Genomic DNA, 26,250 nt, shown 5'->3' on the forward strand with positions numbered 1-26,250 from the left:
TTTTCTTGATAACTCGGTCCGAGCTCCATGCAGTAACCAGTTGTAAAAAGCAAACGTTTTATTGAACTGTGTTGGTGAAATATATAGCAGGGGAGACAGCCAGGGATATAAACCGTTCAAAAGGTCTACAGCAAACACATTTGACGCTGCTTTTGTCAAACAAGGTTGACCAGGCTGACATGCTCATTATAATGAATGCATAAAGCACAGGACGACGAAGAGATCAATAATAACAAAATTACTACGCATATGAAGCAGCGAACCAGTAATGTTGGCATGATATGTTCATAAATGCGATAGACGAGAATAAAAAAAATGTAATGTAATGTTGTAAATATATGGCTCTTATATATTATATTGACATTCTACTGAGTGACACTTCAAATATATGAGTCGTCAATCAGTGGCAAATGTCATAACACAACTAATAGTAAATGTTGCCCAATGCATATTTGCGCATGAACAATGTAATGAGAATTCAGGCTACATATAGGTATAGGTACAACCATTAAATGTTACAAGGCAATGGGAGGTTGAACTCGGCTAAAACGCTGCCTCACGAATGAATCCGATGGCCCCGGACTACTCCCCAATGTTTCAATAATGCAGCGTTTGTTGCAATTCTCTTTTACGTCAAGCTGCAATGTGCCACCGATTTAGGCGCTCCGTTCATATCAGTTCCTTCATATGAGGGCGGTCAGCGGAGATTCAGAGTTCAGGCTGAGCCGGGGCGGGTCAGCCCGGAGCTGGGGAGGGGACCGGAGGGGGGGGGGCTGAGGCGCCGCGCCTCCGACCGTCGCCGGCGGCAGTCGTCAGTGGTGTGGCGGCGGAGGCGGCGGCGGCGCGCGTGGTGACCAACCTATTCCCTCACCCCGTAACACAGACTAAGAGCGCTTTTTGGCATTCACCCTAACGAAGACGGGCGCGCAGAATACGGTGAGTAGTTTACGTAGTAACCAGTGTGATTTTTTGGTGGTGGACTTTAGATGTTCTCAGAAAAAAGTCTACTCCACTGGTTTTGTTATATTCTCACAAGTCATACAATAATTATTCCTCAGCAATACATTCCTGTGGGATGTCTTGACACCTTATCGTTTCTTCATGGATGATGATGTTGACTTGGCTAACATGTGATCAGTTGTATCTGGAGGATTACGCTAAATTTGTCAAGAATTGGACAAGCTGCAAACACCGCTTTTTTTAAGGATGCGTCGTTTATGCCGTAGAAAAAAATCCATCTAACACTCGAGAGCAATTTCTTTTAGAGTAAATCTCTTTTATTTTTTTTTTTAATTTCTTTTAGACTTAATGTTGGAAACTGAGAACGCTCATGTTTTCGTCATTTTTATGCTGAATCATTACCAATAGTGTTTATTTTGAATACAAGACTATATTGTTCTAAAATGAACCTGTTCATATCAAACATACGGGCGACAAATTCACTAAACATGGTAAATCCGAATTTTAATTGCCCACATGTTTTATGTAAGTGTTATTTGTCAGAAAATCTTGCATCTCATTCAATCACCGCAACTACACAATTGATCAGTATATCATTACGGAGCGAGCGAAGCGAGCGGAGTCTTACGTAGAATAACGGAAATTTCTGAGTATGAGCGGCCGGCCGGCCGGCCGGCCGGCCGTGCGGACGCTTTTGCGAGGCTTATATCTCAGCAACCACTTGACCGATTTACACGCGGTAATTTTTGTAGGGTAGCTTCATTCCTTCTACCAAGTATTGCACTATTCCCGATGCATGTGGGTGACCCCTTATGCACGTGCCACGTGCAAAACGAAGAGGTGTCAGTTTTGTAATTGTTGCAATATCTCGGTAACTTCTTGGCCGATTGCGCTGAAAGTTGGCATGTAGGTAGGCACCCACTAGGCACTGAATATCCATGTGCCAGAGTTGGGGTGCTGCTGCACGTGCGCACGTGCAGGGGTCGTTTCCAGATCTCCAGAACGGCTGGACCGATGGCGCTCAAATTTGGTACCAGTAGCGGCGGAACACCTTCAGTTAAGAGGGGGCACTGCCGACTTTTGGTCCCATTCTTTCCATGCAACGCCCATAGGGCTAATGTTGAAATGTCAAAATCAAAGGGGGGCACGGTGCCCCGGTGCCCTCCCCGTTCCGCCGCCTATGTTTGGTACACGATTAGGCACCAGTTAGTAGGGTGCCGTGCACAAGTCAGTTTGGACCCATTCTGCACGTGCGCACGTGCAGGGTGCCGCCTCCAGATCTCGAGAACGGCTGGGCCGATTGTGCTCAAATTTGGCACATCGCTAGAGACCGGTCAGTAGGGTGCCGTGCACAAGTCAGTTGGAGGTACCCCCTCAAAATTTCGCACGTGCAAGAGTCACCCCCTCGCTCGCTCCGTTAGTCGCCCCAAAAGGCGCTATACTGGTATAATACATGCTTAGAAGCGTAAATCATGGGTAAAATGGGTATATCTCAGTGGCGTTTCTATGGCTATATTTACATAGCCATTGTATGAAAGTGTCGTAGGTGTTTCATGTCAACAATACCGAGGATTCCTCGAGAGCTCTGTTACTATCAGTCACCAGGAAATCAGTATGCAGAGACTCACCGCTCCACAATTTCAATTAAGCCCATCACGGAACTAACTTTCCGCCCAATGTGACAAGCAATAGGCAAAAGTTTGCATTTTACCATGACGGGCTTAATTGAAGTGTGGAGTAGCCCAAGTCCTTTCGAATGATTATCTTTTCCTCTTTGAGAGTGAGGTAGAGAGAGAAAGCGAGAGAGAGAGAAAGAGAGAGAGAAAGAGACGGAGCGAGAGAGAGAGAGAGAGAGAGAGAGAGAGAGAGAGAGAGAGAGAGAGAGAGAGAGAGAGAGAGAGAGAGAGAGAGAGAGAGAGAGAGGGACAAAACAGAAAAGGGTATAAAAACGTCTCACGCATATAAACTTATGTATTTTGTTTTAGCCATGTATGCCCCATAATTTGCGACTGTCCCTTGGCAGTGCGGCGCGGGCCGTAATTTCCCCACGGCAGATCTTTTGTTATCGTCAGGCGGCGAGGCTGTGTATATTGCGGTTACTGCTCTGCGCGGGCGGCAGAGTTAGAGCGCCTCTGTCGTTCCGGGTCCCACGGGCACGGTATCTCATGTCGGGCGCACATGGTGTAGGGCTAACGAACATGCATTAGGCTCTCATCTGCACCTGTCTCGGCGGGCGCGCTGCCCCCGGGGATGGAGAGAGATGGACGAGAGAGAGAGAGAGAGAGAGAGAGAGAGAGAGAGAGAGAGAGAGAGAGAGAGAGAGAGAGAGAGAGAGAGAGAGAAAGAGAGAGAGAGAGAAAGAGAGAGAGAGCAGCACAGGAAGAGAGGGAGGCGAGGGACCAAGGGACACAAGAAATTCGAGGAAGGATGAAAGAAAATAGTTGGAGGAAGGAAAAGAAAGGGAAGAAGAGGACAATGAAAAACATAAAGCACTGAAGAGGGAGATATAAGAAGGGCAAAAGTAAAAAAAAATAGGTGAAGAGCCAACAGAGAGAAAGAGAGAGAGAGAGAGAGAGAGAGAGAGGGGGGGAGAGGGGCGAGAGAAAAAAAAACTTGTAAGAATAAAAACATTCGACGAGTTTAACAAAATTTAATAGTAATGATATCCGATAGCCGCATCTCCGAGAATTATCGCGAACATTCATTGAGCATTTAATGCCTTAGCGCTCCTGCCCAACTTTGTATAACAATGGCAACTCTGAGGTGTAGTCAGGACGATGCCTATGATGTAGAACGGCCATTGCTCGGGACAGAATGGCCTCCTCACGATGGTGCTGAAAGGTCCTGAGAACGGGCCACCAGCCGTCCCGGAACGACCGCATCTATTGCAGCGCGAACACTTCCGCGGTAAAGTTTTGTTTGTTTTATATGCCGAATTTACTGTGGTATACTGTCGATGTGTATCATTGGCTGTCCATACATTTGTCTGGCAGGGTGCTTTATTGCTGCCACAATAGAAATGGGATTCCATTCTACTGCAATGGGCGTTAGCCATTACATGCTGGCTCAGAGCTCTGTGGAAGTCGCACACAACATCAATATTATATGCTCAGCTTTTCCGTGAAATCCGAGTAGGTCTCTGGACCACCACTGGCCGGCTATGTTTATTATGCAGCCGTTCTTGCATACCACAGTTGGTTACCCTCAATGCCATTTTTTGTGGTCAAAGAAACTGATGCGGTGTCGGACCCATCCGGTCTGCAATGTGTCCTGCACCCTCCGGTAATAACCAACACGCTGCCACTGTCTGTTGCATCATTGAGAAAGAAACTGCTCCAATTCGTCCGATTATCGTTCCAGCCTTCTTTGTCTATCGTGCTGAACGGATCGGCTGGCCGTCTGTGGCGGCCGCATCTCGATAGCTGCAGCTGACGGGTGTCTGGTTTTTCAGCGGGGGCGTCCGCCGCTCCACTGCCGACGCGCTGCGGCAGCCGAGGACGCGGAGCTGGGAACCGCCGCGCCGTCCGCCGCACTGCCGTCGCTTTCGACACAGCCGGAGCAAATAACAGCTGATTGTCGCACGGCGGCGACGAGTGACGCGACGCACCGTGTTTGGGTGCGCCAGCTGCTCGCCGAAACTGCGCCACATTGGCAGACGCACGTGAGGTCGGCTTTGAAAGACTTGTGCTGAACACAGAGAGCCGAGACTATAGAGACCTCGCCAGACCGAACTTCGAACCTCCGAACAAAGCTCACCAAATGAAGCAGGACGCCTGACGCCGAGGCTAGAATGGGCCTTGTGACCCAAGCGGAGTAGCTCATTGTTTCTAGAGACTTTAGACTGCTGAGTGAAGCGGTTATTTATGTCCACGGCTCTCCTGCGTCTCCGGACCCGTGTTTCACGGCCGACTGACGCAGCCTGGACGCAGTGCTGGGCAACGTCAGCCGTCAGTGTGATGTGGCGCGCGATGACGCCAGGGATGACGTGGATGACGGCTGTGACGCTCCTCCTGGCTGGGGCGGAATCGACAAGCTCAGGAGACTCCGAGCTGTACAAAGGTGAGCACAGCGGACAATGGACTAGGAGTGTAACCTAATAACATGTATGATCTTTGCAAAATTATTTAAACCTTATTAGTGTATTGAACTTCATTCATAAAAAATGAATTAGTAGCTTGCCCGTAAGATCGTCACTTAGTTGTGACAAAATAATGTGTTCCGTAGTTTTGTAACTTCACAAGGTACAATTATTGTCCGACTGGTGTCAGCCAATACAGCAGTTTCGGGACTTCAGTCTAATACCCCAGCACAGGAATTATCATATGAAAACAATAATAAAATGGGCGTAGTGCTGAGCAATGATTGGCCACTTACTTGCTGCAAAACATACATGCCAAACATAACAAACACACCTCAATTAGGCCTGTGATTTGCCATGCATCGGTATGAAGCACCCCCAAGCTCAACGAAATAAATTGATCAAAGTAGAGATGCTCAAGCATTAGCAGCAAAAAATGGACTAGGGCAATAGTAATGATAATAATGTATTGTCCTTAGTTACTGCTCCTACTGTCTTATGTTTAAGTCCAGTACAGTAGTGCCGGAACACCTTCAGTTAAGGGGGGGGCACTGCCGACTTTTGGTCCCATTCTTTCCATGCAACGCCCATAAGGCTAATGTTAAAATGTCAAAATCAAAGGGGGGGCACGGTGTCCCAGTGCCCTCCTTGTTCCACCGCCTATGGTCCAGTAGGTAGTTCTGATTTGGATTGAACGAAGAGGCTGTCCCCGAATATCATTTCCATAACCCCCTTTCGGAATTTTCCTTCGGCTTTGCTATTATTACGGTTTTCTAAGAGTAAACAAATTCAAAGCGTTCGCTTCTCTGCTTTGGTTGACAACCTCATCAAAGCATGTGGAAAAATGCGGCTGAAAAATCGAGCGTTTTTGGTAGAAGCTGTCAGAATAAAGTCTATTGGTAATGTCTGGAGATTTGTTTGATTTCCAGACATTACCTCACAATCAAGTGCAAATATGAAACTATTCGTCTATTGTCTCAACGGAGCAATGCATCCACCACACGTTAAACCGTAACCACACAGCTATAGACTGAAAAGGAATGCACCAGATTGGTGCTGCGAGCCAGTCTGAGCGGGGATGCACCAGCTTGATGCTGCGAACCAGACTGAGTGGGAATGCACCTGTCTGGTTCTCCGTACCGGCCGGGAGGACAGCTTACTAATGCAGTGTCGCTGATTCCATTGCGTCCCTGTGGAGCCTTTCTCTCCGGCTCCAGGATGGGTTGTTGCCCTTGTGCTGCCTTTGTTTGAATCTGAGCCATTATTCGGTCGCAAATGGGCGCATTCGGCCGTGCCATTGATTGCGCCAATGTCTGGTCTCCGCCCAAATGTGGCCGGAGCCTGGTCGTAATGAACCAAACCGCCCGGGCCGCTGTTGCTGGGCCGTGCCTCTCGGTGTCGCTCCCGGGCCGGGGTCTGCTGGATGTCCGGTCGGAGTGGCGCGAGTCAGATGGACAGTAAATGTATTTGTATTTGTGTTGTACAATCAAGAGCGATCCACATTTTCAAATTGCGTGGCGATTACTGCTCAATGGAACCACAGCTAGCCGAAACATTCACCCAATCCTAGTCCGAGACTATCCTGCAACGGTATCGGCCGAAAGAAATGTTTTCTGACGACGGTATTTTTGAAAGACTTCTGGATGGCGCTCTCAGTTCAGTCCATTCTATGCTGAGAGCGACATCCAGCCATGCGACATGTGGTTTGTGGTATTCAATACGGCACACACGAGCTGTGGTACTCAGAAACGGCGCCCGTCAAATATGACACCTCTCGGATGCGACCCATGTTAAGAGGCGTGCCTTGCTGAAACACAATACCGGATGAGACAACTTTTATTTCCTCGCTGCGTTGGCTCGGTATGCAGAACATCTAAAGTCTCGAGCCGACGCAGTGTGATCTGCATAGGAATGGTCAGCACTCTTTCGAATACAATGCGTTCTGCTTTGTCGTGTAACACCCGATCACTGAGTGAAGATTGGATGTAAATACGAGTCCAATTTTTGTGTAATTCACTTATCATATTAAAATTTTACCACCTTACCATTCTAAAATCACATCACCTTTCTTTACTAACATCACTCTCACGAGATCGCAGCATCCGTCGATCACCAGTTTGATCACCAATCACCAATACCTTGTGCGCGCACCAGCCTTCCCTGACGCCGCTGGGTCGCACCGCCGATCAGCCGTCAGCCATCACATGAAGAACACCTGCAATACTCACCGGGTCACGCGTCCCCCTCCCCTCAATGACGATAAACGCTGTGCCCAGGTGGTGGCTGACACCCTTATTGTAACTGACGACAACCTGTCATCTTTGCTGATGAAAAAGCTGGACAGATATCGATGAGAGGATGTAAGGGAGACAAGATGATTCATCCTGGGAAAGGTCTGATTCCTAAAAATTATCGGAAGTTTTTATATTTCTGACATCAAGCCTTGTTGATCAGAAGGATTAATTTTAGTTGATTCGTACTTTGTGTAAAGATTATAAACAATCTTGCAATGGAAAGTCTTCCTCACCAGCGACAAAGATGTTTCCATGCTTTTCTGATGCTTATAGTCCCAGGGAACTGGAACATGAGGCATGTAGAATAAATGGAAATGACATGTGACGAACACGCCTATCACAGCGACAACAAAGCAACTACATTGCCGTATCTGGAAGCATCATTCTAGAAGGCATATATGCAACCTAGCTCTCCAGCGTTTTTGGATTTGTTCTGGAGTGTATTTTCATGAGATTCCTGATAGTTTTCTTTTATACTGCCTTTTTCTGTTGATTTCCGCCGCCTGCCCGTGTCTCCGTTCCGACCAGGCGAGGGAAGCCCTGGGCCCATAAGGGCCGGTGGAGCAGGCCTCGCCCATGACGCTCCCATTTCGGGATAATGACGGTATTAAAGTGAGGGCTCTCGGGACGGCGGGTCATCACCTCTCATGGCCTGAGGCAGCGGCTATCGAACCACACCAGGCGCCGTTCACAAATAACGCCCAGAAAGCGTAGGGGAGAGTGGGGTAATTTGGCCGCTTTTTTTAGAAAACGATGTAACTTAAAATTGACGACACATTTCTGCATTTTCTCAACGCTGGCAGGTGTCGCATTCATTTTACTTTACTGGACAGTGAACTTGAAATGATAGAGTAATTACTTATATTGAAATTGTGACGTATTACAAAGGTCTGCAAGGCGGCCAAATTGCCCCACTAGCAGGGTTATTTGGCCGGGGGTGTGGGGCAATTTGGCCGGTGTTAGTTTGCGGTCAGGATTTTCTGTTATATTGCGAGTCAGCTTCAGATTCAGCAATGACGTGTGTCCTATGACGCATTTACCACATTTTGGAGGTTGACTCATGGGGTCACAGGGGTCAAAATAGCCAAATTAGCGGCTCTAGATGCGAAGACAGTTTTTTTACGAATAACTTTTGAAGTAATCAAGCTAGGCCAAAACTTCGAGTACCATCGTAATTATCTCGTCATTCCGCATCAAAACATATATGTGTTGACCTCGAGAAGTCAAGGTCAAAGGTTGACCTCAGGTCACGTTACCTCAGGTCGCTTGACCTCAAGGTCACGTGATTTCAAGGTCATCATGCATATCATTCGATGCGCCTTGGCGAGCTGAACAGAATGAGACCATTTGTGCGGCTGTACCATTTTTATGTAAGGATTTATTAGCAAAAAAACGTTTGGTAACCTTTGATGACGTCACATGCTCTTACAGTTGACCAATCGGAAGTAAGGCATCAAAGTAGTCAAAGTTGGTCATGAATTATGTCATTTATGGTACAATTGACCATGAAAACTCGGCCGTCCCAGCATAGTGACCATGAGCGCACCGGCCAAGTTGCCCCACTAGTCCCGGCCAAATTACCCCATATTGCCATTCTGAAAATTTTTGTGTATAAAGTCATCACGGCTATACGGAATTAGATGAAATTGCTCTTGGAACCGCTGAACACCCCCAAGAATGGCGCTATAATGTCTGAATTCGTTTTTAGCCCAAATACTACATGTTATACAACTTTGTAAACAGAAGTAAAAGTTACCATTTTCTAATGAAATTAACGTTTTATTAATTTTAAATAAAACTACGAGGGGCAAAGTTTTGACATTTGTCCTCCAGTTATTTCTACCCATGACAAATGAATAGAGACTAGAGTTATTTCACTCACTTTTATTCGACATCGTACAGGTGGGGGCGGCCAATTTACACCACCGGCCAAATTACCCCACTCTCCCCTACTGCAGGATGAACGACTTTTTGTGATGGTTTGGTTACTGGCAACTGCTTCCTTAAAATACCTTTTGGCTAGATATATGGTGCTTGAAATATTCGGTGATATCCCAGAAATATGACCGAGAGAGGAAAAATACAGGGTGGGGCAGCATAATCGGGAATGCTTTTTGGGCTCTAATCATGAGTAGGCATGACATTATTTTGATAAATTATAGCATGGCAATGAAACGCCCAAAAGTTGTGCATCATCTAACATGACTACATCCATGAGCATGCAACCTCCTGGAAAAGAGCAGCAAAATAGTTCGACGGTGCTCCAAGTGCTTTGCGCGCGCCCATAGACACTAATGTTAAACGAGTAAAACAAGAACATTTTGTTGAAACCCCTGCAATTCCACGTAAAGGTTGCTGGACAGGTCAACGTGTTATCACGGACAATAAGGATTGTGTGGGAATACTTAGGACAAAAGGTTAACGTAATCGTCGTAAAATAACTCTTAGCAGAGGACATACAGATGACTCACTTGAATATAAGGAAGACGCTCTTGAGCATATTAAAAAGAAACAATGCTCAAAACTTCAGCGACCAAAAATCTCACCACCGACTGGAATACGACAAAAAAGAATGGCAAGCCATATAGGGGATTGTATCGAGAATATTCCAGCGGTCATGCAAAGTAAACATCCTGTTGGGGTGATGGACCTATGGGTGGTCTTCAAGGGAGGTGCACGTGGTGCACCCTACTTCATCGAGCCCAGATAAAATGAGCACCTCTGGTAAATACATCCGCACTGTGGCAGACTCATGTGGAGCCGTCGGAACAGAGGATCACTGACGGTCCAGATCACGTCTTACGAGGACTCTGTCTGTGCTGGTACTGCAGTGAGGACGACATGTTATTGTGTAGGGCACCTCCACCTGAGATGAACCAAAAACTTCTGGTCCTTCAACTCCGCCGATTTAAATCCGACCAAATTCTTTACATGGAGCGTTTTTTGGTAGAAGGTTAATGAACAACTTATCATCAGTAAAGACGGTCTTCAGTGCAAGGTACGATGCTGATGGGCGATCATGGACAAGCAGGAGGTTGCACGTGCATGCGCGTGCTTTTGGACCCGCCTTGAGAAGGTCATCGACGCCGAGGGCGGTCACATAGGATGAGAGATAGGTAAAAGGTGACCAATTGATGGGATGTTGCTAAAATAGTGCTTGGAGCTGTATTTTTAAATTCATGACCAAATAATCCCGTTTGATATTTATTCCCGATTATGCTGCCCCACCCTGTACATACAAGGGAATTTTGGATAACACTTGGGTTTATTTTCATTGCAACGTCTTTGTTTAGCGTTGTGCTAGCGATTACATGTGTTCAACTTCTGTTGGTTTACAAAGATGCCGCCTTTTATACAACTGCTGGGAATAAGTCGACGCACAGATCTCCTCTGGCCGGCCATCGTGGAGATATTGGTATGGGCGGATAAATGCTGGCAATATTAGGGATAAACGACGCTTGTCGTAACAATACGGCATGACTGAGTCTTTCATGAGTTGAATACACATACAACAATCCCACATTTTCTCTCAACACTCAATCTCTCCCTCCACTGCTCCTCGTTTTCTATTTCTGTTTCTTTCAGTTTTTAGCATCACTTTTTATCTGTCACATATGCCATTTATGGTATTTCTTATGTTTCCATGCTGTCTATTATTCGCCTGATCTTTATCTTTGACCTGCTTTCCCTCCCAGTCTGATTTGTGTCTAGTCCTGTCTGACATGCCGGTCATTCCCTGTCTGACCTGTGCCTGATCCTGTCTGACCTGCCGTCCCCTCCCTGCCTGACTGTTGTCTGATCCTGTCTGACCTCCATGCCCTTCCTTCCCCTTCCTCGCCGCTGCCGGTCCGAGACAATGGCCTCTGAGCAGGTCAGGTCATTGATTAGGGCCTCTCTGGGGACCCCTATAGCCGTCGATACCAATGTCCGAGCTCGAGTTGGTGTGTGGGCTCTCCTCCAGAACAACCTCTCCACGGGACACAGACCGGTTTCATGGCAGTCGTTCCTAGAAAACGTTGTCGGACCGGCTCAACGATAGCTTCTAAAATGTTTGGTTCCAATGCAACTAAAAAAATAAAGATCTGGTTCCACGGAATCATCCCGTGCATTGCTTAATTAAATTGCATGCATATTGAACATACCGAATGCCCGTCACCCACTCGACGCATACAAAACCGTATTGCATATTTTATAGAAAACAAAACAAAACAACTCGCGGTCTTTGTTTTTCGTGAAATGCACGCTCTCTGATTTCTTGTGAAACATGTGGTTTTCTTGTGTTTACTGCGTTAGGGCTAATATCCGTACCGTTGCCGGGCACCCACCGATGGCTGACGGATGCCTGCTGCCTGTCGGAAAATATTGGCATTTGCGGTCTTTAAGCTAGCATGCTCAGCACTGTTGGCTTATGATCGACCTACGGTAGGGTACAATGTCGACAAATGCTGTTTGATCTGGCTTACGGAACTGTATGTACTGTAACATGTACACAACTTAACGAGCAAATGAAACGGCGGCGAAGTTGCTTGAACTTCCGATGGTAGCATGTGTATTGTGTGACGTGTACCAAAATCCATGCTTGGTAACATAAGGGTTACAGCATTTGGTTTAACTTAGTAAGCAAAAAGAAGGCGATATGCTTACTAAAAGCCAAAGGAGCTGGATAAAGAAACAATTTCAATAACGCCATAATAGTTATTTTCTTACCGAACATCTGATGACGGTATATCTCTTTGCCTACAAAATCAGGCAAACCGTCTCCTTGATTTTCCATTGCGGTACGATTTTTTTATAAATCAAATTCACAGAAACCGAGGCTTGAGGCACAGATAATTCAGAGAGATACACTATGACCGACTACAGAGCATATTCAGAGACACTAAAATGACACTGAATGATTTACCGGTTCTGAACGGGCAGACACAGCACGGAGAAGCGTCTACTAGCTGCCGTGGCGTTTCACTATCAAACATAAATAAATAGGTTCGTACCTGGTTTGGATTGTTCCTGCGCAGGATTCTTTTTAATCCACCTGAAGGTAGTCTGATGAGAAATAATATATTCCTCTTCGACGTGTATGTGTATTGACTTTGCCGACATTTCCGTTCTGAATAAGCGATGAAATCGCCGGACTGACAGCAGCAGACCAGCAGTGTTAGCCGTATTCAGTGGAATCTTTAAGCCATTGATGTGTGTCAAGAACTTGGTATCGATCCACGCCAGCTGCGTCCAGACAGAGCTTCCTCATTGCAGAGCCGTGATAAGCTGCTGTCAGCGAGACTGAGGGCCGATATAAAACGCCGCGGAATGGGGCTCGGTGCGTGAAAACCTTACGGTAAAATACAGAGACAGTGTGGACATATTTGAAATACGTCGGCCCATTTTACGTCATGCATGTGTAAAAGTGAGAAAATGGATGCAAAGACGCTTTATAGGGACATCTGTTGTTCTGAAACACTTTTCTTACCCTCCCCTCTTCCTCTTCCATGATTTTGACGCTCATGGTTATTCATTCTTGCTCTGTGGTAGATGAGCGAACTCTGTCATATTTCACAAACCGTATTTCTATTTTGTTTCAGCTGACTTTGCATAATTGCAAATAGATATGCAGCATTGTCATGTGTATCGTGTCCTCTTAGCCAAACCATTCTAACACATAGACATAACAAAACTGCATGGATGATAGAATAGTTAAGCGGTTTCTTTAATCCGAATAACATGTGGTTTTGTAGACCCCGCAGTCCGAGATTCTATGGCTAAACCTATCGTCCGTGTTTCGGACTATGCGGTTGACATGATGTATCACATATCGTGCTCCAGTGAAATGCAGGCAGAGCTGTGTATGTTTTCACAGTTTCACGATGCGTCCGCTTTTACATATACCGCGCAGAATGTCACATTTCCGTCGTGTGATCCGCGGAGATATACATAGGCAGATTGCCGCTACACCGCTGCAATCAGTCTGATGCGGCGAGCAGCGGGACGATCATTCTTTCTCACCGCATGGTACGCTCTCGGACAGATAGAAAGCCGCTCAATCCATCTGGCCTGTGTGGTGTGAGAGTGCGTGCCCGTCCTTCGACCGAGGCACTAGTCAGGTCAGGGAGAGCCGGAGGGGTCGAGAGGGGGCGAGGGAGGTAGAGGAGCGGGGTGAGCGAGTGATGGGGCTGACGGAGGTCAGGGGTAAAACGGAATGAGGTTGATGAGGGGGCGAAGGAAGTAGTGTACTCTATAGGATATACCTCATTTATAAATGAGATATCCATAAAAGGTGGGGAGTGGGGACTGAAATGCACACAGAAGTCAAACACTATATCAAGTGATAGACGCCAATCATTTATCAGTTGCGGTGGACTTGCTCAGTTTGTAGTTCTCTCTTTGTTTTGCTCTCATGACCTCATTGTTTTGGAGCGCTTCGCCTGTTTATAATTCCGTGATGGATGGATGCCAGGCTATGTGACTGAGCGGTAAACCGTCGTTTTTGTACGTTTTTGTGTGGCCTGGTGAAATGAGCTTCTGTTTATTCTAAAGGCAGGCTTTGATTGTATTTCGTCTCATGTTTATGCTAATTTCCGGAGGACATGAGTAAATGTAAACGACGATTGAACATCACGTTGCGCTGATCCACCAGCGGCAGGTATAGTGTATGATTCGGGAAAAAATATGGGTTGAAAAATGTGCAATCCTCAGTGAAAAAAGTTAAAACAGTTAGCATTCAAATTGCCGCACGAATAAAAAACAGCTTAATATGTGATGAAATTGAACAGCATAATATTCGGGGAGCAACCATGAGTAGTTACCAAGCTGCTTCTCTTGAAAAGCGCTGTCAACGTTTCTCGCAAACCATGGTATAGCGAGTGACGTCATGCGTCACGAAGACCGATGCCAGGACTCGGTGCTACCAATTCCACCGTGGTCGTAAATTACGACAGTGCTCACCACTGCGACATTTCATGGTGCTCGACGTCCTTACAAGATCCACTTTCAAAGAGCTTCAAGTGCTCAGCAGTCACACTTCCCTGACAGAGACATGATATATGGTGTCATCAGTTAGGTAGACGTGAATGCTCTCCTAGCTGGAAATATTCGTGCTTCACTGGAAGTTAAAGCCAACAGTTCAAATTATCAGGTACCCATTTTTACGGCGGCATCCTAACCTCTGAGCTCGGCCATCTGTGTCAGGTGCCCGTGCTGTGGCACCCTAGTTAGAAAAGCACGTTTGAAGTGCGGCTTACAGCTGACCTTCGCTCGCAGTTCACAGACCGTTGACCTTTCACCCGACCGGACTATACTGCGTGACGCTCCCTAACGCAGCAATTTCCGAATAGGCCAGCTCTGAAAACTGGTGACACTTTGCGACACTTTGCGATACTTTGCCAGCTTGTCACGACGCTGCTGCAAACTTGGCGCAGCGAGGCGTCCGACGGCTGGGGAAAGGGTCTTCCGGCATGACCTCCCGAGTTTGAGAGGATGGGAGCCGGGATGACACCTCGACCGAGTGACCCCGGCCAGGTAGGGGGTGTACCGGCTGACCCCGTGACCCGTGCCGGGAGTCCCTGGAGCCGGGAGCCGCCGGCCGGCGCCGCTCATATCTGAGCTCTGATTGAGAGGCGGGATCTCAGGCGATACCCGTCTACCAGCCTCTCCAAACTGACAGCGAGATTATAGCTGCCTCGGCGACCGCAGCTATGCGGCCATACTAAAACTCAGGTTCACAGCCATATGAACCGAACAAATCAAGACGTTGTCGGTGCTGCCAGTAGTCTTGAGCAAATAGCACTTATTAGGCTACTGAAAATCTGAACACGAATTGCTAAAATTGACTCACGGCTATCCTTATCTCCAATATGGATCACCGATGTTACAGTCCAGGGAATATGTATATTGCTACACCGGAATAAAGTGTGGCTTGGTATGCTGGTTCCTTGCAACTTAAATACATATTTATGAAACTGAAGACGTCCAAAGATAACAAAAGCCATAATGAAATATGTCTTTCCTTTCCTCTTCAGATGTTTTACATCTTCCGCCCTGCTAAACAACGAACTTGATGTTATAGCACTTACAGAGAACCCTGTCTGTATCCCATTCGTCTCATTCATAGACCAAGTTGGGCCGGACGACGACCATCCTCGGCCGGCGTCCCTCTAATCCAATGACGCAATTCCGAGAAGAGGCCAATGCATTTCATTTGGGCCGAATTGGCCAGCCGGCTCGGGGTGGCGGACAGCCCGAGTCGGGGGCCGGCAGCGACCCAGTGACGTGCTAAATCGGACCACCCATCGCCCCCGCGGACCCCTGCGATCTGCCCGGAGCAGCGGCGCCCTTAACTCGATCGGCCCGGCGCCCCCAACTCATCTGCAGTTGGCGGCCGGCTACGATTGAACTCGGTATCACCATTCGGTCTGGCCGTCCGGTTCGACTCCGAGCCGGCGTGGGCAGCAACAGTCAGGAGTCTGCGCTTAGTGGTAACTTTCAGTCGGAGTCAGGAGTTTGCGCGGCCCTGATCCAATAAGGTAAAGGCACCCAAGAAGAGATCCTCAGGTGGTACTGATGATATGGTCCTCCACGCTATCGAATCCGGACCCTTAACCCTATTCCGGGCTGGGGGGGGGACCTTTAAGGCCCCCCTTCAGGTTTTTTTGTGCCATTGCCAAACGCCGCAAGACTGAAATCTCATACTCGGTGACTTTTTCTTAACATTCATTGCGCACATTTTGACAAAAAAAAAGTTGCCGGGTCAGGTCAGGTCAGGTCACCAGAGGCGGTTTGGTGACCCCACCTCAAAAAAAGTTTGCAATCACGCCAGAGCTAGAGTTTTTGACGGATCCATTTTTTCTCTTCAGGTTTTAGGTAGGGTACCAGTATGTGCAGTTTGTATATCTCAGAATTTTTATACCTGTGACCTGATGTCAGGCCAGACTCGTGACTAAGGTTTTTACGACTCCGAGCCTATTGCTATTACTAGACTAAGCCTATTACGATCGCAAGCCTATGGGAAAATATTGAAACGCCTCCTGCTTCGTGTAAACGAGTCAAAACCACCCAATTATTTCAGTATTATGAAAGATTATCTCATCGGTGATGATCCTGGTGCCGCTTATTGACAGGGGCACCGGGAAAGGTCATCGGAGGTCATGTGACGTCATAAATCGTTTTTTCTGTCAATAAATCACGACATGATGGTGCTAAAGACTTGTAACTGGTACCAAACTGCTCGCCTGGTCAAGGCGCGTCGTTTGGTATGCAGCATGACCATACCTCACAACCTCATTGATGAATGACCTGACCTTGACCTCAGGTCAAATTTCAAATTGACCTGTGAAGGTCATCGCATACTTATTTCGCATCGCCTCGACGAGAGCAACAAAAATATATTAATTTTATGTCTCTATGTTTCTTAGTTTAAAAGTTATACAGGCAACTAATTCCAAATTATTTTATCGTTGATGACCTCTGGTGACCTCAATATTGACCTGATCTGAAAATGTTTTATGTAAAAGTTGTAGATCTTTAAACGACCTATCAAACGCCGTTTGCCGTTTGTTGCTGTGATGTGTAGTTTTTGAGATCTGAAGGGGGGCCGAAAAGGCCCCCCGTCCAGAATCGAACCTTTCAGAGCCCGCCCGGAATAGGGTTAAGTCAGCAACGTTGATCCAATAGCAAGCAACCAACAGTGTTTACATGCGTGCTGGCACCTGCAGCTATTAGCAGCCATTGCAGCAGTGTCTAACGCATTTTGTATGATTTAGCAATCTTTTCCTTATACCAAATCCATCATTCTAACATTATTCCTGTTCTGCCTTCCTTTTTTTCTTTTTTCTTTTTTGTTACTTCTTATTGGGCTTTGTCCCCGTAGTCTGTCGCCTCCCTTTCCGTGCCTCTGTTGCCTTATCTCTCTGAGCTCTTTTATCGGCGTCTGCGGCTGGCCGCGTCATTACTGATGCTCTGATCGAACTGGGAGCTCATCTCTGACTCGGGGCCGCATTATCGGGTAACGATTCGTACCGACCGGTCCGTCCAAATACCGCCGGCCCGCTGACGTATATCAGCCCGAGCCGGGAGCTCGACTGGGGACACGGGACGTCGGGACAGGGGAGCTGGGCGGGGTCCTGAGCCAGCTTACTGGGTCGTTGGATAGGTAATTTGCTTTCATGTACTCCAGTGTGTTTAGAGTTTTCAGTTATATGGTAAGAGCGAGATATTTTTAGTGATATTGAAATGTCCTGAAGCATACAAACTAAGCTATCACCGGTATGATGGACGGTAAATATCATACTTAGACAGCCAGTCCTCCCCACAGATTTAAAACACATGCAAGAACACTCCAGTAGACAGCTCATGAAGCTCAGAGCTTCGGCTATTGATCTCCATTCCGTTGTTGGTTATATTCACCATCAGTGTCCATTTGGTCGGCGGCTCGTGTCCGTTGTCTGCTGAGCCAGGCCGCCCTGTGTGTGCGGTCGGTGATGACCACTCGGGGGCGGGCGAACACGCAGGATGATGATGTCGGCAGACGGATCCAGCTGTGCCCAGACAGCATAATCACAGGACGGCATAATACCGCCATTAGACACGTGGGTATGACGGGCAGTGTGAGTAATGCATAGCCGAGACGCGAGCGCCGCTGTACTTACATGGAAGGGCCGTGGGTGGTGAGACTATTCCAGTGAGATAATGTCGGACAGTGTAATGCTGTACTCAGTCAGCCAAGTGGCTGACTGAGCCAAACTGGGCTTAGTGACTGTCTGAATCAGTCACTGTCGGACTGGTATTGTATAGGATGGAGCCAAACACTGTCGGACAGAACCACTGCGCAATAGCACTGAGCCATTTTCAGAGCGCTGAAAATGGCTCCAAATCCAAAATGGGCTTTGCTCTAAAAATCGGGATGAAACGAGCATCATACACATTACACAATCAAAACCATAATTCATACGAATGGTGCCGCATTTTTCTCCACTTCAAACACTTTATTTCATAGCAAGGCAACTGGCTGAATCGGAATAGCGAACGCCACTTCAATTGTTACGCTTACTTTGCTTCACACGCGATATTGGAAACTAAGAACCAATAGCGAGATTCTACCACCGTCACCTATGCACATAAGCACCACATCCTTGAAGAATATCCGTCTACTGTCACTGCAGACCAGCATGACACACTTCTCTGAGAATCTGTCTGTTTGGCCCCTGTCCAATATTCTCAGCCTAGGTGTCTGTGGGTAACCCCCGGTGGCAGCCATTCGTTCCCAGCTCGGCCGCGGATGTTTTTCACGGGCAGCGCTATCCAAGCAGCACGATCATCTGACACGCCCCGGCGCCATCAAATTTCCGCAGTCGCAGCCGGCCTTGCTACCTGTCTTCAATCACCATATTTCGTCGTTTACGGCGCTGGCTGCCCCACGGCTGGACGGATTGGGAGCGGGGTAAGGTCGCACTGCCTCGCGACTGGCGTTACGGCTGCCTCGCCCTCGGCCGCCCTACTGAGGCGGAACTCCGAGCTGCTCTTCGTTAGCTTCTTTTGGTGATATTCCAAGTTTAACTGTCACTCTAATGACTGTTTTGCTCCGCCACCTTTGCCGGCTGTCGTTTATTTATGTCTGTCCGCAATTTCCGAGTCAGACTGTTTGCATCCGACTTCAGGCGGCAGAGGCAGCTTTCATCACAAACACCTTCAAACTTCGCCCTGATTGTTAACACAGAAAATACTTCAAGGCTGACGAAAGTAGGAACGCAGCCACCCTCTCCACTTGTGTAAACGACGGCAGTCGACATTGTCTGTACCCTATGAAATGTTATCAATGATCGCATATTCCCTTTTACTGTCCACATGAGCACGCAACATATCTGATCTACGATCATATCGACCACCTATCTACGGTAACAGTCTACACTTCAGCAGAATCAATCACCAACTGACAGTCCCATCCCCGCACTCACTAAGCATCCACACACTCCCCTCCGCCGTCCTTCCTCGCCGCGGCCCCACCCGAAACCCGACACACCCGGGCTGAGTTCGTCGTCTCGGGCCACCGCGCGTCAGTCAGCTGTATTCGGGAGCCGGCGCCGGGTCTCGGCGGCGTCTCGGGCGGTCATCGATCCCCCGCCGTCGCCGCCGTCGGCCGTCCAGTTGGGTCGGCGGCGGTCCGGCCCACCGCCTGTCCGCCGCAGACCGAACCTCCAACGAACCTCTCCGGTAGACGAGGCGAAGGGAAATCAGACCATGACACGTGTGATCTACGCAGGGTGGCTCCGGCTCTCGATGTGATCAGTGACGGACGTTTTAGGTTTGTGTTGGAGGCGGTGAAGCGTAAGAGCCGTTGGAGCTTGTGAATTTGCAGATTTTTTCGGAGGCTATCAGTTCTTTCGATCATGCATTTGGGATACTTAAAGGTTTTAGCATGCTCGCTTAGATAACGAGAAAGGAATCTCTTTGTGGTTAGTGGACAATACAGGGTGTTCGCAAAAATATGTCATGATTTCGTTACGCCATTATCGCCAGCTCAAATAAGCAAGGATCAAATGTCTTGCTGAAATGTGTTGCCCGGATCTTCAAGTTTTGTTATACACATGTATCCGTGCCTCATGTCAAACCCGGCGCACCCCACACGCTGTTTTCAATATGAACCCCTTTTCGGCGGATGCACGTGTCACCTAGAGATTACACATAAGGGTTAATTCGCACGCACGTGTTAGAAGTGATAACACGGACGGCCTTTGCAATCACTATCATCAGCCGAGACAGATTCTTGGCTGTCTTCCTGTAGTCCTTGGACTTCAGATATCCCGCAGGTAACAGCCGATGGGGTTGACACCAAGTGAGCGGGTCGACCAGGGGGTAAGGGTCCTCCTGCTCAAGAAACGGGCCCTAGCATTTCGTTTAGGCACCGGAGTGCAATTTTCGAAGTGTGGACTTGAACCCATTCTACCTGTGCGCATGTCTGCAGCGTTTTGACCATTGTCTTGCCCCGAGTTGCCCCACATTTCTCGCTTAAACTTCTAGAGCACTCCCACGCAGCAGTTTTCAGCGGCAATGTTGGTGTTTCAATTTGAAGTCTTAAGAAGAAGGCCTCGCGGCACCATGAGCGTCTATCGCAAATCAAGCAATGACCTTCGGACTGTGGAGCTGGTGTTCTTACCTAGCCTTTGAGGGTGGCATATCTACCCAAACCGTTTGTTCTGGCCGTCGGCGCCTCCATGAAGGTGGATGTGTGCTTCACTGGATGACCGGGCGTGGCCGGTGAGCGGTGCTCAGAATTGATTTGGGTTTTTTATCCTCGAAGCAAAGTAAATTTTTGCCCTTTTCTACCCTACATAGCACCTATTGATTCCTGGCCTTGTAGGGTATAATCCCCATGTCATTATCAATAATATAATGAGACATGTTGGACCGCACCCCGCATCTTGCGCGAGCTCGCAGATGGTCAGGGAAGGCATCTCGTTGACCAAATGGGTGATCTCTTTGTAGTTTAAATGACTATAAATAATTCTTTTTCTCGGACTTTCAAGGATTCATTCGATTTTTAACGATCACTTTGGTAGTAAGTTGCATGTGCAGTAAAAAAAAATCGCCTTGCAAGGGGTGCAGCGGAGGCATCAAAGCATGCACCGAACTGTTTTAGCACGGAAACTACGGGCATCGAATCCAAGTGCTTTTTGGCGATATTTGTTTTTCGCTCTGTGCAAGGCAAGATTTTTAATGTTATAAATTAAAATGCATATGAAAGAAAACTTGAAAATGTCCTCTGTCAAATGGGCATAAATACGTGCACGTGCGTTCAAGCAATTTTTCCTACAAAGCGATTAGAATCATGACATATTTTCGCGAACACCCTGTATAATAGCATCATGCCTTGACTGTACTATTTAGTTTTTAGTCACTCAAATTTGCATTTATCCTCTTATATGGCAAATATTTCGGTTACAAGCAGTGAGGTGCACTGGTTTGGTTTGGACGAGAGCAATTCGATGGTAGGTGAACATTTTACGGTTTCAAATCAACCGATAGCCTAACAGATCGAAAGCAAAATGCCGACCTGATATTAGCAAGACGCTTTTTGGGGTAATACACGAGCGGGCGCGAGGGTGAATCTTGTACGTGCGCAAGTGCGAGGGAGTACTCCCCCCCCCCCTACTGACTTGTGAGGGACACCAAGCGAACGATGCCTAACGGTGAACCAATTTTAGCTCAATCAGCCCAGCCGTTCTCATCTTTCTTTCTTTCTTTTGTTGAATAGGTGCTTCGACCTTTGCGGACCATTGCGCACCGTTTGTAGCCGTTCTCAAGCTGTGGAAGCGGCTTCCCGTACGTACGTGCGCAGTGCGCACGTGCAATCTGGACCCAACTGACTTGGACATCGATAAGCCATCGATCCTAGTACGAGTACACTGTGATAAGCTACCAAGAAAAACAAACAAAATATTTCAGTAATTATTAGGTATGCTATTAATAACCTTATGCTCATATTAGTAATTATATTCAAAAAGAAAAGTACAAATTAATATATTTCGACTTGCGCCTTCATCAGAATATGAGATCAATTTGTCGACACACGAAATAAAACTAAGACGATTCACTGAGTACAAACGTGCATAAATAAACGGTGGCCTTCAATTCAAGGTTAGGGTTACACATTTAGTAGGTCGAAATTCTATCATCATCATAGGTGTACATAAATAAACACAACATGACAGTCAATAAAACTGAACACGTATAATACATATTTAACATTTAGTAATACATATTTATAGAATGATATATAGTACATACAAGTGAATATGATACATAACAGTGAATATGATACATAAAGAATGTCATATAATATACATACATGAGACAATACATCATACATATAATGCATAAATACAATACCAGGTATGTTAAGTACAATACGAAATACATATATGGTACATAGAACAGGATACATATTTACATCGTATACCAAAGTATTTAAGTATGGTTCGTCGCAGAAGAGCCATGTGTATATGCTGGTGGTCTGAGGAGGGGCCAGGATGACGTGTGTGTGTTTAGAGAGGGTTTTTGGTTCCGAATTTCAATAGATTCTGATATCTTAAGGTCCGCTACGTCTTTGCACACTCGCTCGATGGAAATTTTGAATGACCGTGCAGTTATGTTGCTGGATGGGTGCTGCTGTGCCACATGGTCGCCGAGAGGTGTGTTGCGAGTTTTGTTTTTGGCGTTTCTGATGTGTTCGTTAAAACGATCCCGGACACGTCGCTTGGACTCACCTACGTAAACTGCTGGATTGTCGGTGCACATGTTACACTCAATTTTGTATACAGCGTTCTTTGTGTGACAACGACCCTCAAGTCCCGCTTCGCAGGTGGAACAGCGCCTTTGACCAGCCGGGCAGGGAGGGCTCTGTAGAGCTGATTTGGTTAAGTACTGGGTCAGTGTCTTTCCACTGACCCAAGCAACACGGGCCTGTAAGCCTGAGGCAGCACCCATAATCATCCACTTCAACTCAGCACATCCCATTCAGTGCAAGCGCTCGGTGCTCTACTCGCAACTCCTCAGAGCCAAACGGTTAGGGTCAAACAGAGAAGCACAGAACCGCGGCATGCACATAATCGAAACTTTGTTCAAGCACAATGGATACCCACATCGACTCATACAGAGAACCAGACACAGAGTCATTAGCGACACCACAGGCCACAACACTAGGACATCAGCTAGGAAAGCGAACAGAGACATCAAAAACAAGCATGACACTACATACGTATCACTGCCTTACATTGATGACACTTTGGCCCGCCGGGTAGAGGGGGTGTTCAAGTCCTCAGGCCAGTGGCGCAGCCAGGGGGGGGTCAGAGGGTCAGCTGACCCCCCCGAAATTTCTGTCAGGGGCCCGCTCGAGAGAGAGAGAGAGAGAGAGAGAGAGAGAGAGAGAGAGAGAGAGAGAGAGAGAGAGAGAGAGAGAGAGAGAGAGATAGAGAGAGAGAGAGAGAGAGAGAGAGAGAGAGAGAGAGAGAGAGAGAGAGAGAGAAAAGAGAGAGAGAGGGGGGATGTTCTAATCTAATCGGACGAGCCCGCTTCGAGAAATACCTACTGGGACACCACGGGCCCCCGGGAGAACGGGCCCGGGCCCCCTGGGTGGATGGGACCCGGGCCCCCGATGGATGGTATCCGGGCCCCCCGGTGGATGGGTCCGGGTCCCCGGGAGAACGGGCCCCGAGCCCCGGGTGGACGGGGCCCGGACCCCCGGGAGAACGGGTCCGGGCCCCCAGGTGGATGGGGCTCGGGACCCCCGGTGGATGGGCCCGGGCCCCCTGGGTGGATGGGGCCCGGGCCCCCAGGAGAACGGGCCCACGCCCGAGCCCCCGGGTGGATGGGGCCCGGGCCCCGGCAGAACGGACCCCGAGCCCTGGGTGGACTGGGCCCGGACCCCGGGTGGATCGGGCTCGGGCCCCCTTGGTGAACGGACCCCGGAGCCCCGGGTGGACGGGCCCCGGAGCCTCGGGTGGACGTGGTCCGGGCCCCCGTGTGGATAGGGCCCGGGCCCTCGGGTAAATGGGGCCCGCTAGGGTTACCCGCTTGCTCCGCAACGCGAATAAGGGGTATTTTCGATCGGTGGGCGTTTGGCTGCTATTGTGTCCGTACTCCGTGGGTTATGTATCCGTTTCGGTCGATTGCCTTTTGACGGCTAAGTATTTTGGTTTGGGAAAAATATCCATCGCATCGAGGTGCTCGTGTCTGATAACCATGCGTTCTTCTATAGAACATGCCAAGTGTCTTTTATAACATAGGTTAAGGACGTAATTTATTAAGGACGTAAAGTTACCTATTGAAAAATGAGGGCCATCGATGAATTACTATGTAGAGGTTTGAAACATTTATATTTTTAAGAATATTGTTGCTCGTCATGCAAAAGCGATGATTGGATCTTGGACAAAATGGTATGCTCTTTTCAACTATGCCATTTTCAATAGTCAAACGTACCAGGTTATGCAGCAAAACCCGTGTAATTAAGTAAGTCATGAACAAATTATGTTAGTTTTGATCACAGATGATGTCTTTATACATTTAGGCGAGGTCGGGTCAGGTCAGGTAAGGTCAGGTCAACCAGTAGGGATCGTGACGGGTATTCGTAGTGCATACGTGTCAACCGCCTCTGACAGCTTCGTAACATGTTACGAAGGCATAAAAACTACTTCTTAAATGTTCAAATGGCTGCTAAATTCGAAATTCAGCTAACAAAAACTAGCCTAGAAACATGCATAGCTTGAAAAGTGTACTGAGGTCCTCATAGGTCAATGACCTGATCTGACCTTCAGGTGACATTGACATCCACCCTTATGCATGGGAGCAACATCAAATCACATGTTTGAACGCTTGAAACCACGAAAGGACTGCAAACGCGCCGCTAATGCGAGCCGGCATACGCCGAACCGCGATTCTGGCCAAACATGGTCTCGGAAAGAAGGTCAAAGTTCATTTGGGTCAGGGTCATGAAAATTCTAGGATAGGTGTAAAATTGATCAACGCGAGGGTACTAAAAGTTACGTTACGATCAGCCGCTTTTTACGCGAGTAATTCGCGAAAAAAAAAACTTTAGGGGGTTGCATCAAACCCATCCCCCCTGTGCCGGCGAGGGTTAAAACTTCTTGTGAGCGAATTCACGTAATGAAGAAGAATAAGGGCACAATCTACTACAGCAGCCAATAGGTGACTTAGGACAGGCACATGGAACTAGTATCTTGTCCGACAGAAGCAGGCAACAGTTCCGATTGCATATAGGTATGCTATGCATATTGCGGAAGGGGCACATTTCGGCCTCGAAAGATACGAATTCTTACGTCATAGTAACATATTTCTGTCGTGGTCAATTTGCGTAAAGATTGAACACCGGGTGATTGCCGAGCTATTGTTCTATCCACATTTTCTTATTCAAACTCGCTCAGGGTTATCGTGCAGGTAAAGGGGGCCCGCTCAGCAGAATGTGTATGAAATATGGAGAGATTCTGAAAAATGGGTGGGGGCCCGCACACTAGGGGGCCCGCTTTGGAGGCGATGACCCCCCCCCGAAACAAAATCCTGGCTGCGCCACTGCCTCAGGCTTACAGGCCCGTGTTGCTTGGGTCAGTGGAAAGACACTGACCCAGTACTTAACCAAATCAGCTCTACAGAGCCCTCCCTGCCCGGCTGGTCAAAGGCGCTGTTCCACCTGCGAAGCGGGACTTGAAGGTCGTTGTCACACAAAGAACGCTGTATACAAAATTGAGTGTAACATGTGCACCGACAATCCAGCAGTTTACGTAGGTGAGTCCAAGCGACGTGTCCGGGATCGTTTTAACGAACACATCAGAAACGCCAAAAACAAAACTCGCAACACACCTCTCGGCGACCATGTGGCACAGCAGCACCCATCCAGCAACATAACTGCACGGTCATTCAAAATTTCCATCGAGCGAGTGTGCAAAGACGTAGCGGACCTTAAGATATCAGAATCTATTGAAATTCGGAACCAAAAACCCTCTCTAAACACACACACGTCATCCTGGCCCCTCCTCAGACCACCAGCATATACACATGGCTCTTCTGCGACGAACCATACTTAAATACTTTGGTATACGATGTAAATATGTATCCTGTTCTATGTACCATATATGTATTTCGTATTGTACTTAACATACCTGGTATTGTATTTATGCATTATATGTATGATGTATTGTCTCATGTATGTATATTATATGACATTCTTTATGTATCATATTCACTGTTATGTATCATATTCACTTGTATGTACTATATATCATTCTATAAATATGTATTACTAAGTGTTAAATATGTATTATACGTGTTCAGTTTTATTGACTGTCATGTTGTGTTTATTTATGTACACCTATGATGATGATAGAATTTCGACCTACTAAATGTGTAACCCTAATCTTGAAT

General features: G+C 47.6%; 1 protein-coding gene across 1 annotated transcript in view; it reads left to right on the plus strand.

Moving 5' to 3' along the window:
* Positions 1–804: 804 nt before the first annotated feature.
* Positions 805–26,250, plus strand: part of LOC122384316 (nephrin-like) — a 59,839-nt gene continuing 34,393 nt past the window's right edge. Inside the window, exons 1-2 of the mRNA XM_043371608.1 lie at positions 805–936; positions 4,412–5,019. Of these exons, the coding sequence (XP_043227543.1) occupies positions 4,824–5,019 (196 nt within the window). The 5' untranslated portion in view covers positions 805–936; positions 4,412–4,823. The remainder of the gene's footprint in view (positions 937–4,411; positions 5,020–26,250) is intronic.

This window comes from Amphibalanus amphitrite, unplaced genomic scaffold (genome assembly GCF_019059575.1).
Source record: "Amphibalanus amphitrite isolate SeventyFive unplaced genomic scaffold, NRLGWU_Aamphi_draft 000186F_arrow, whole genome shotgun sequence".
NCBI lineage: Eukaryota > Metazoa > Arthropoda > Thecostraca > Balanomorpha > Balanidae > Amphibalanus > Amphibalanus amphitrite.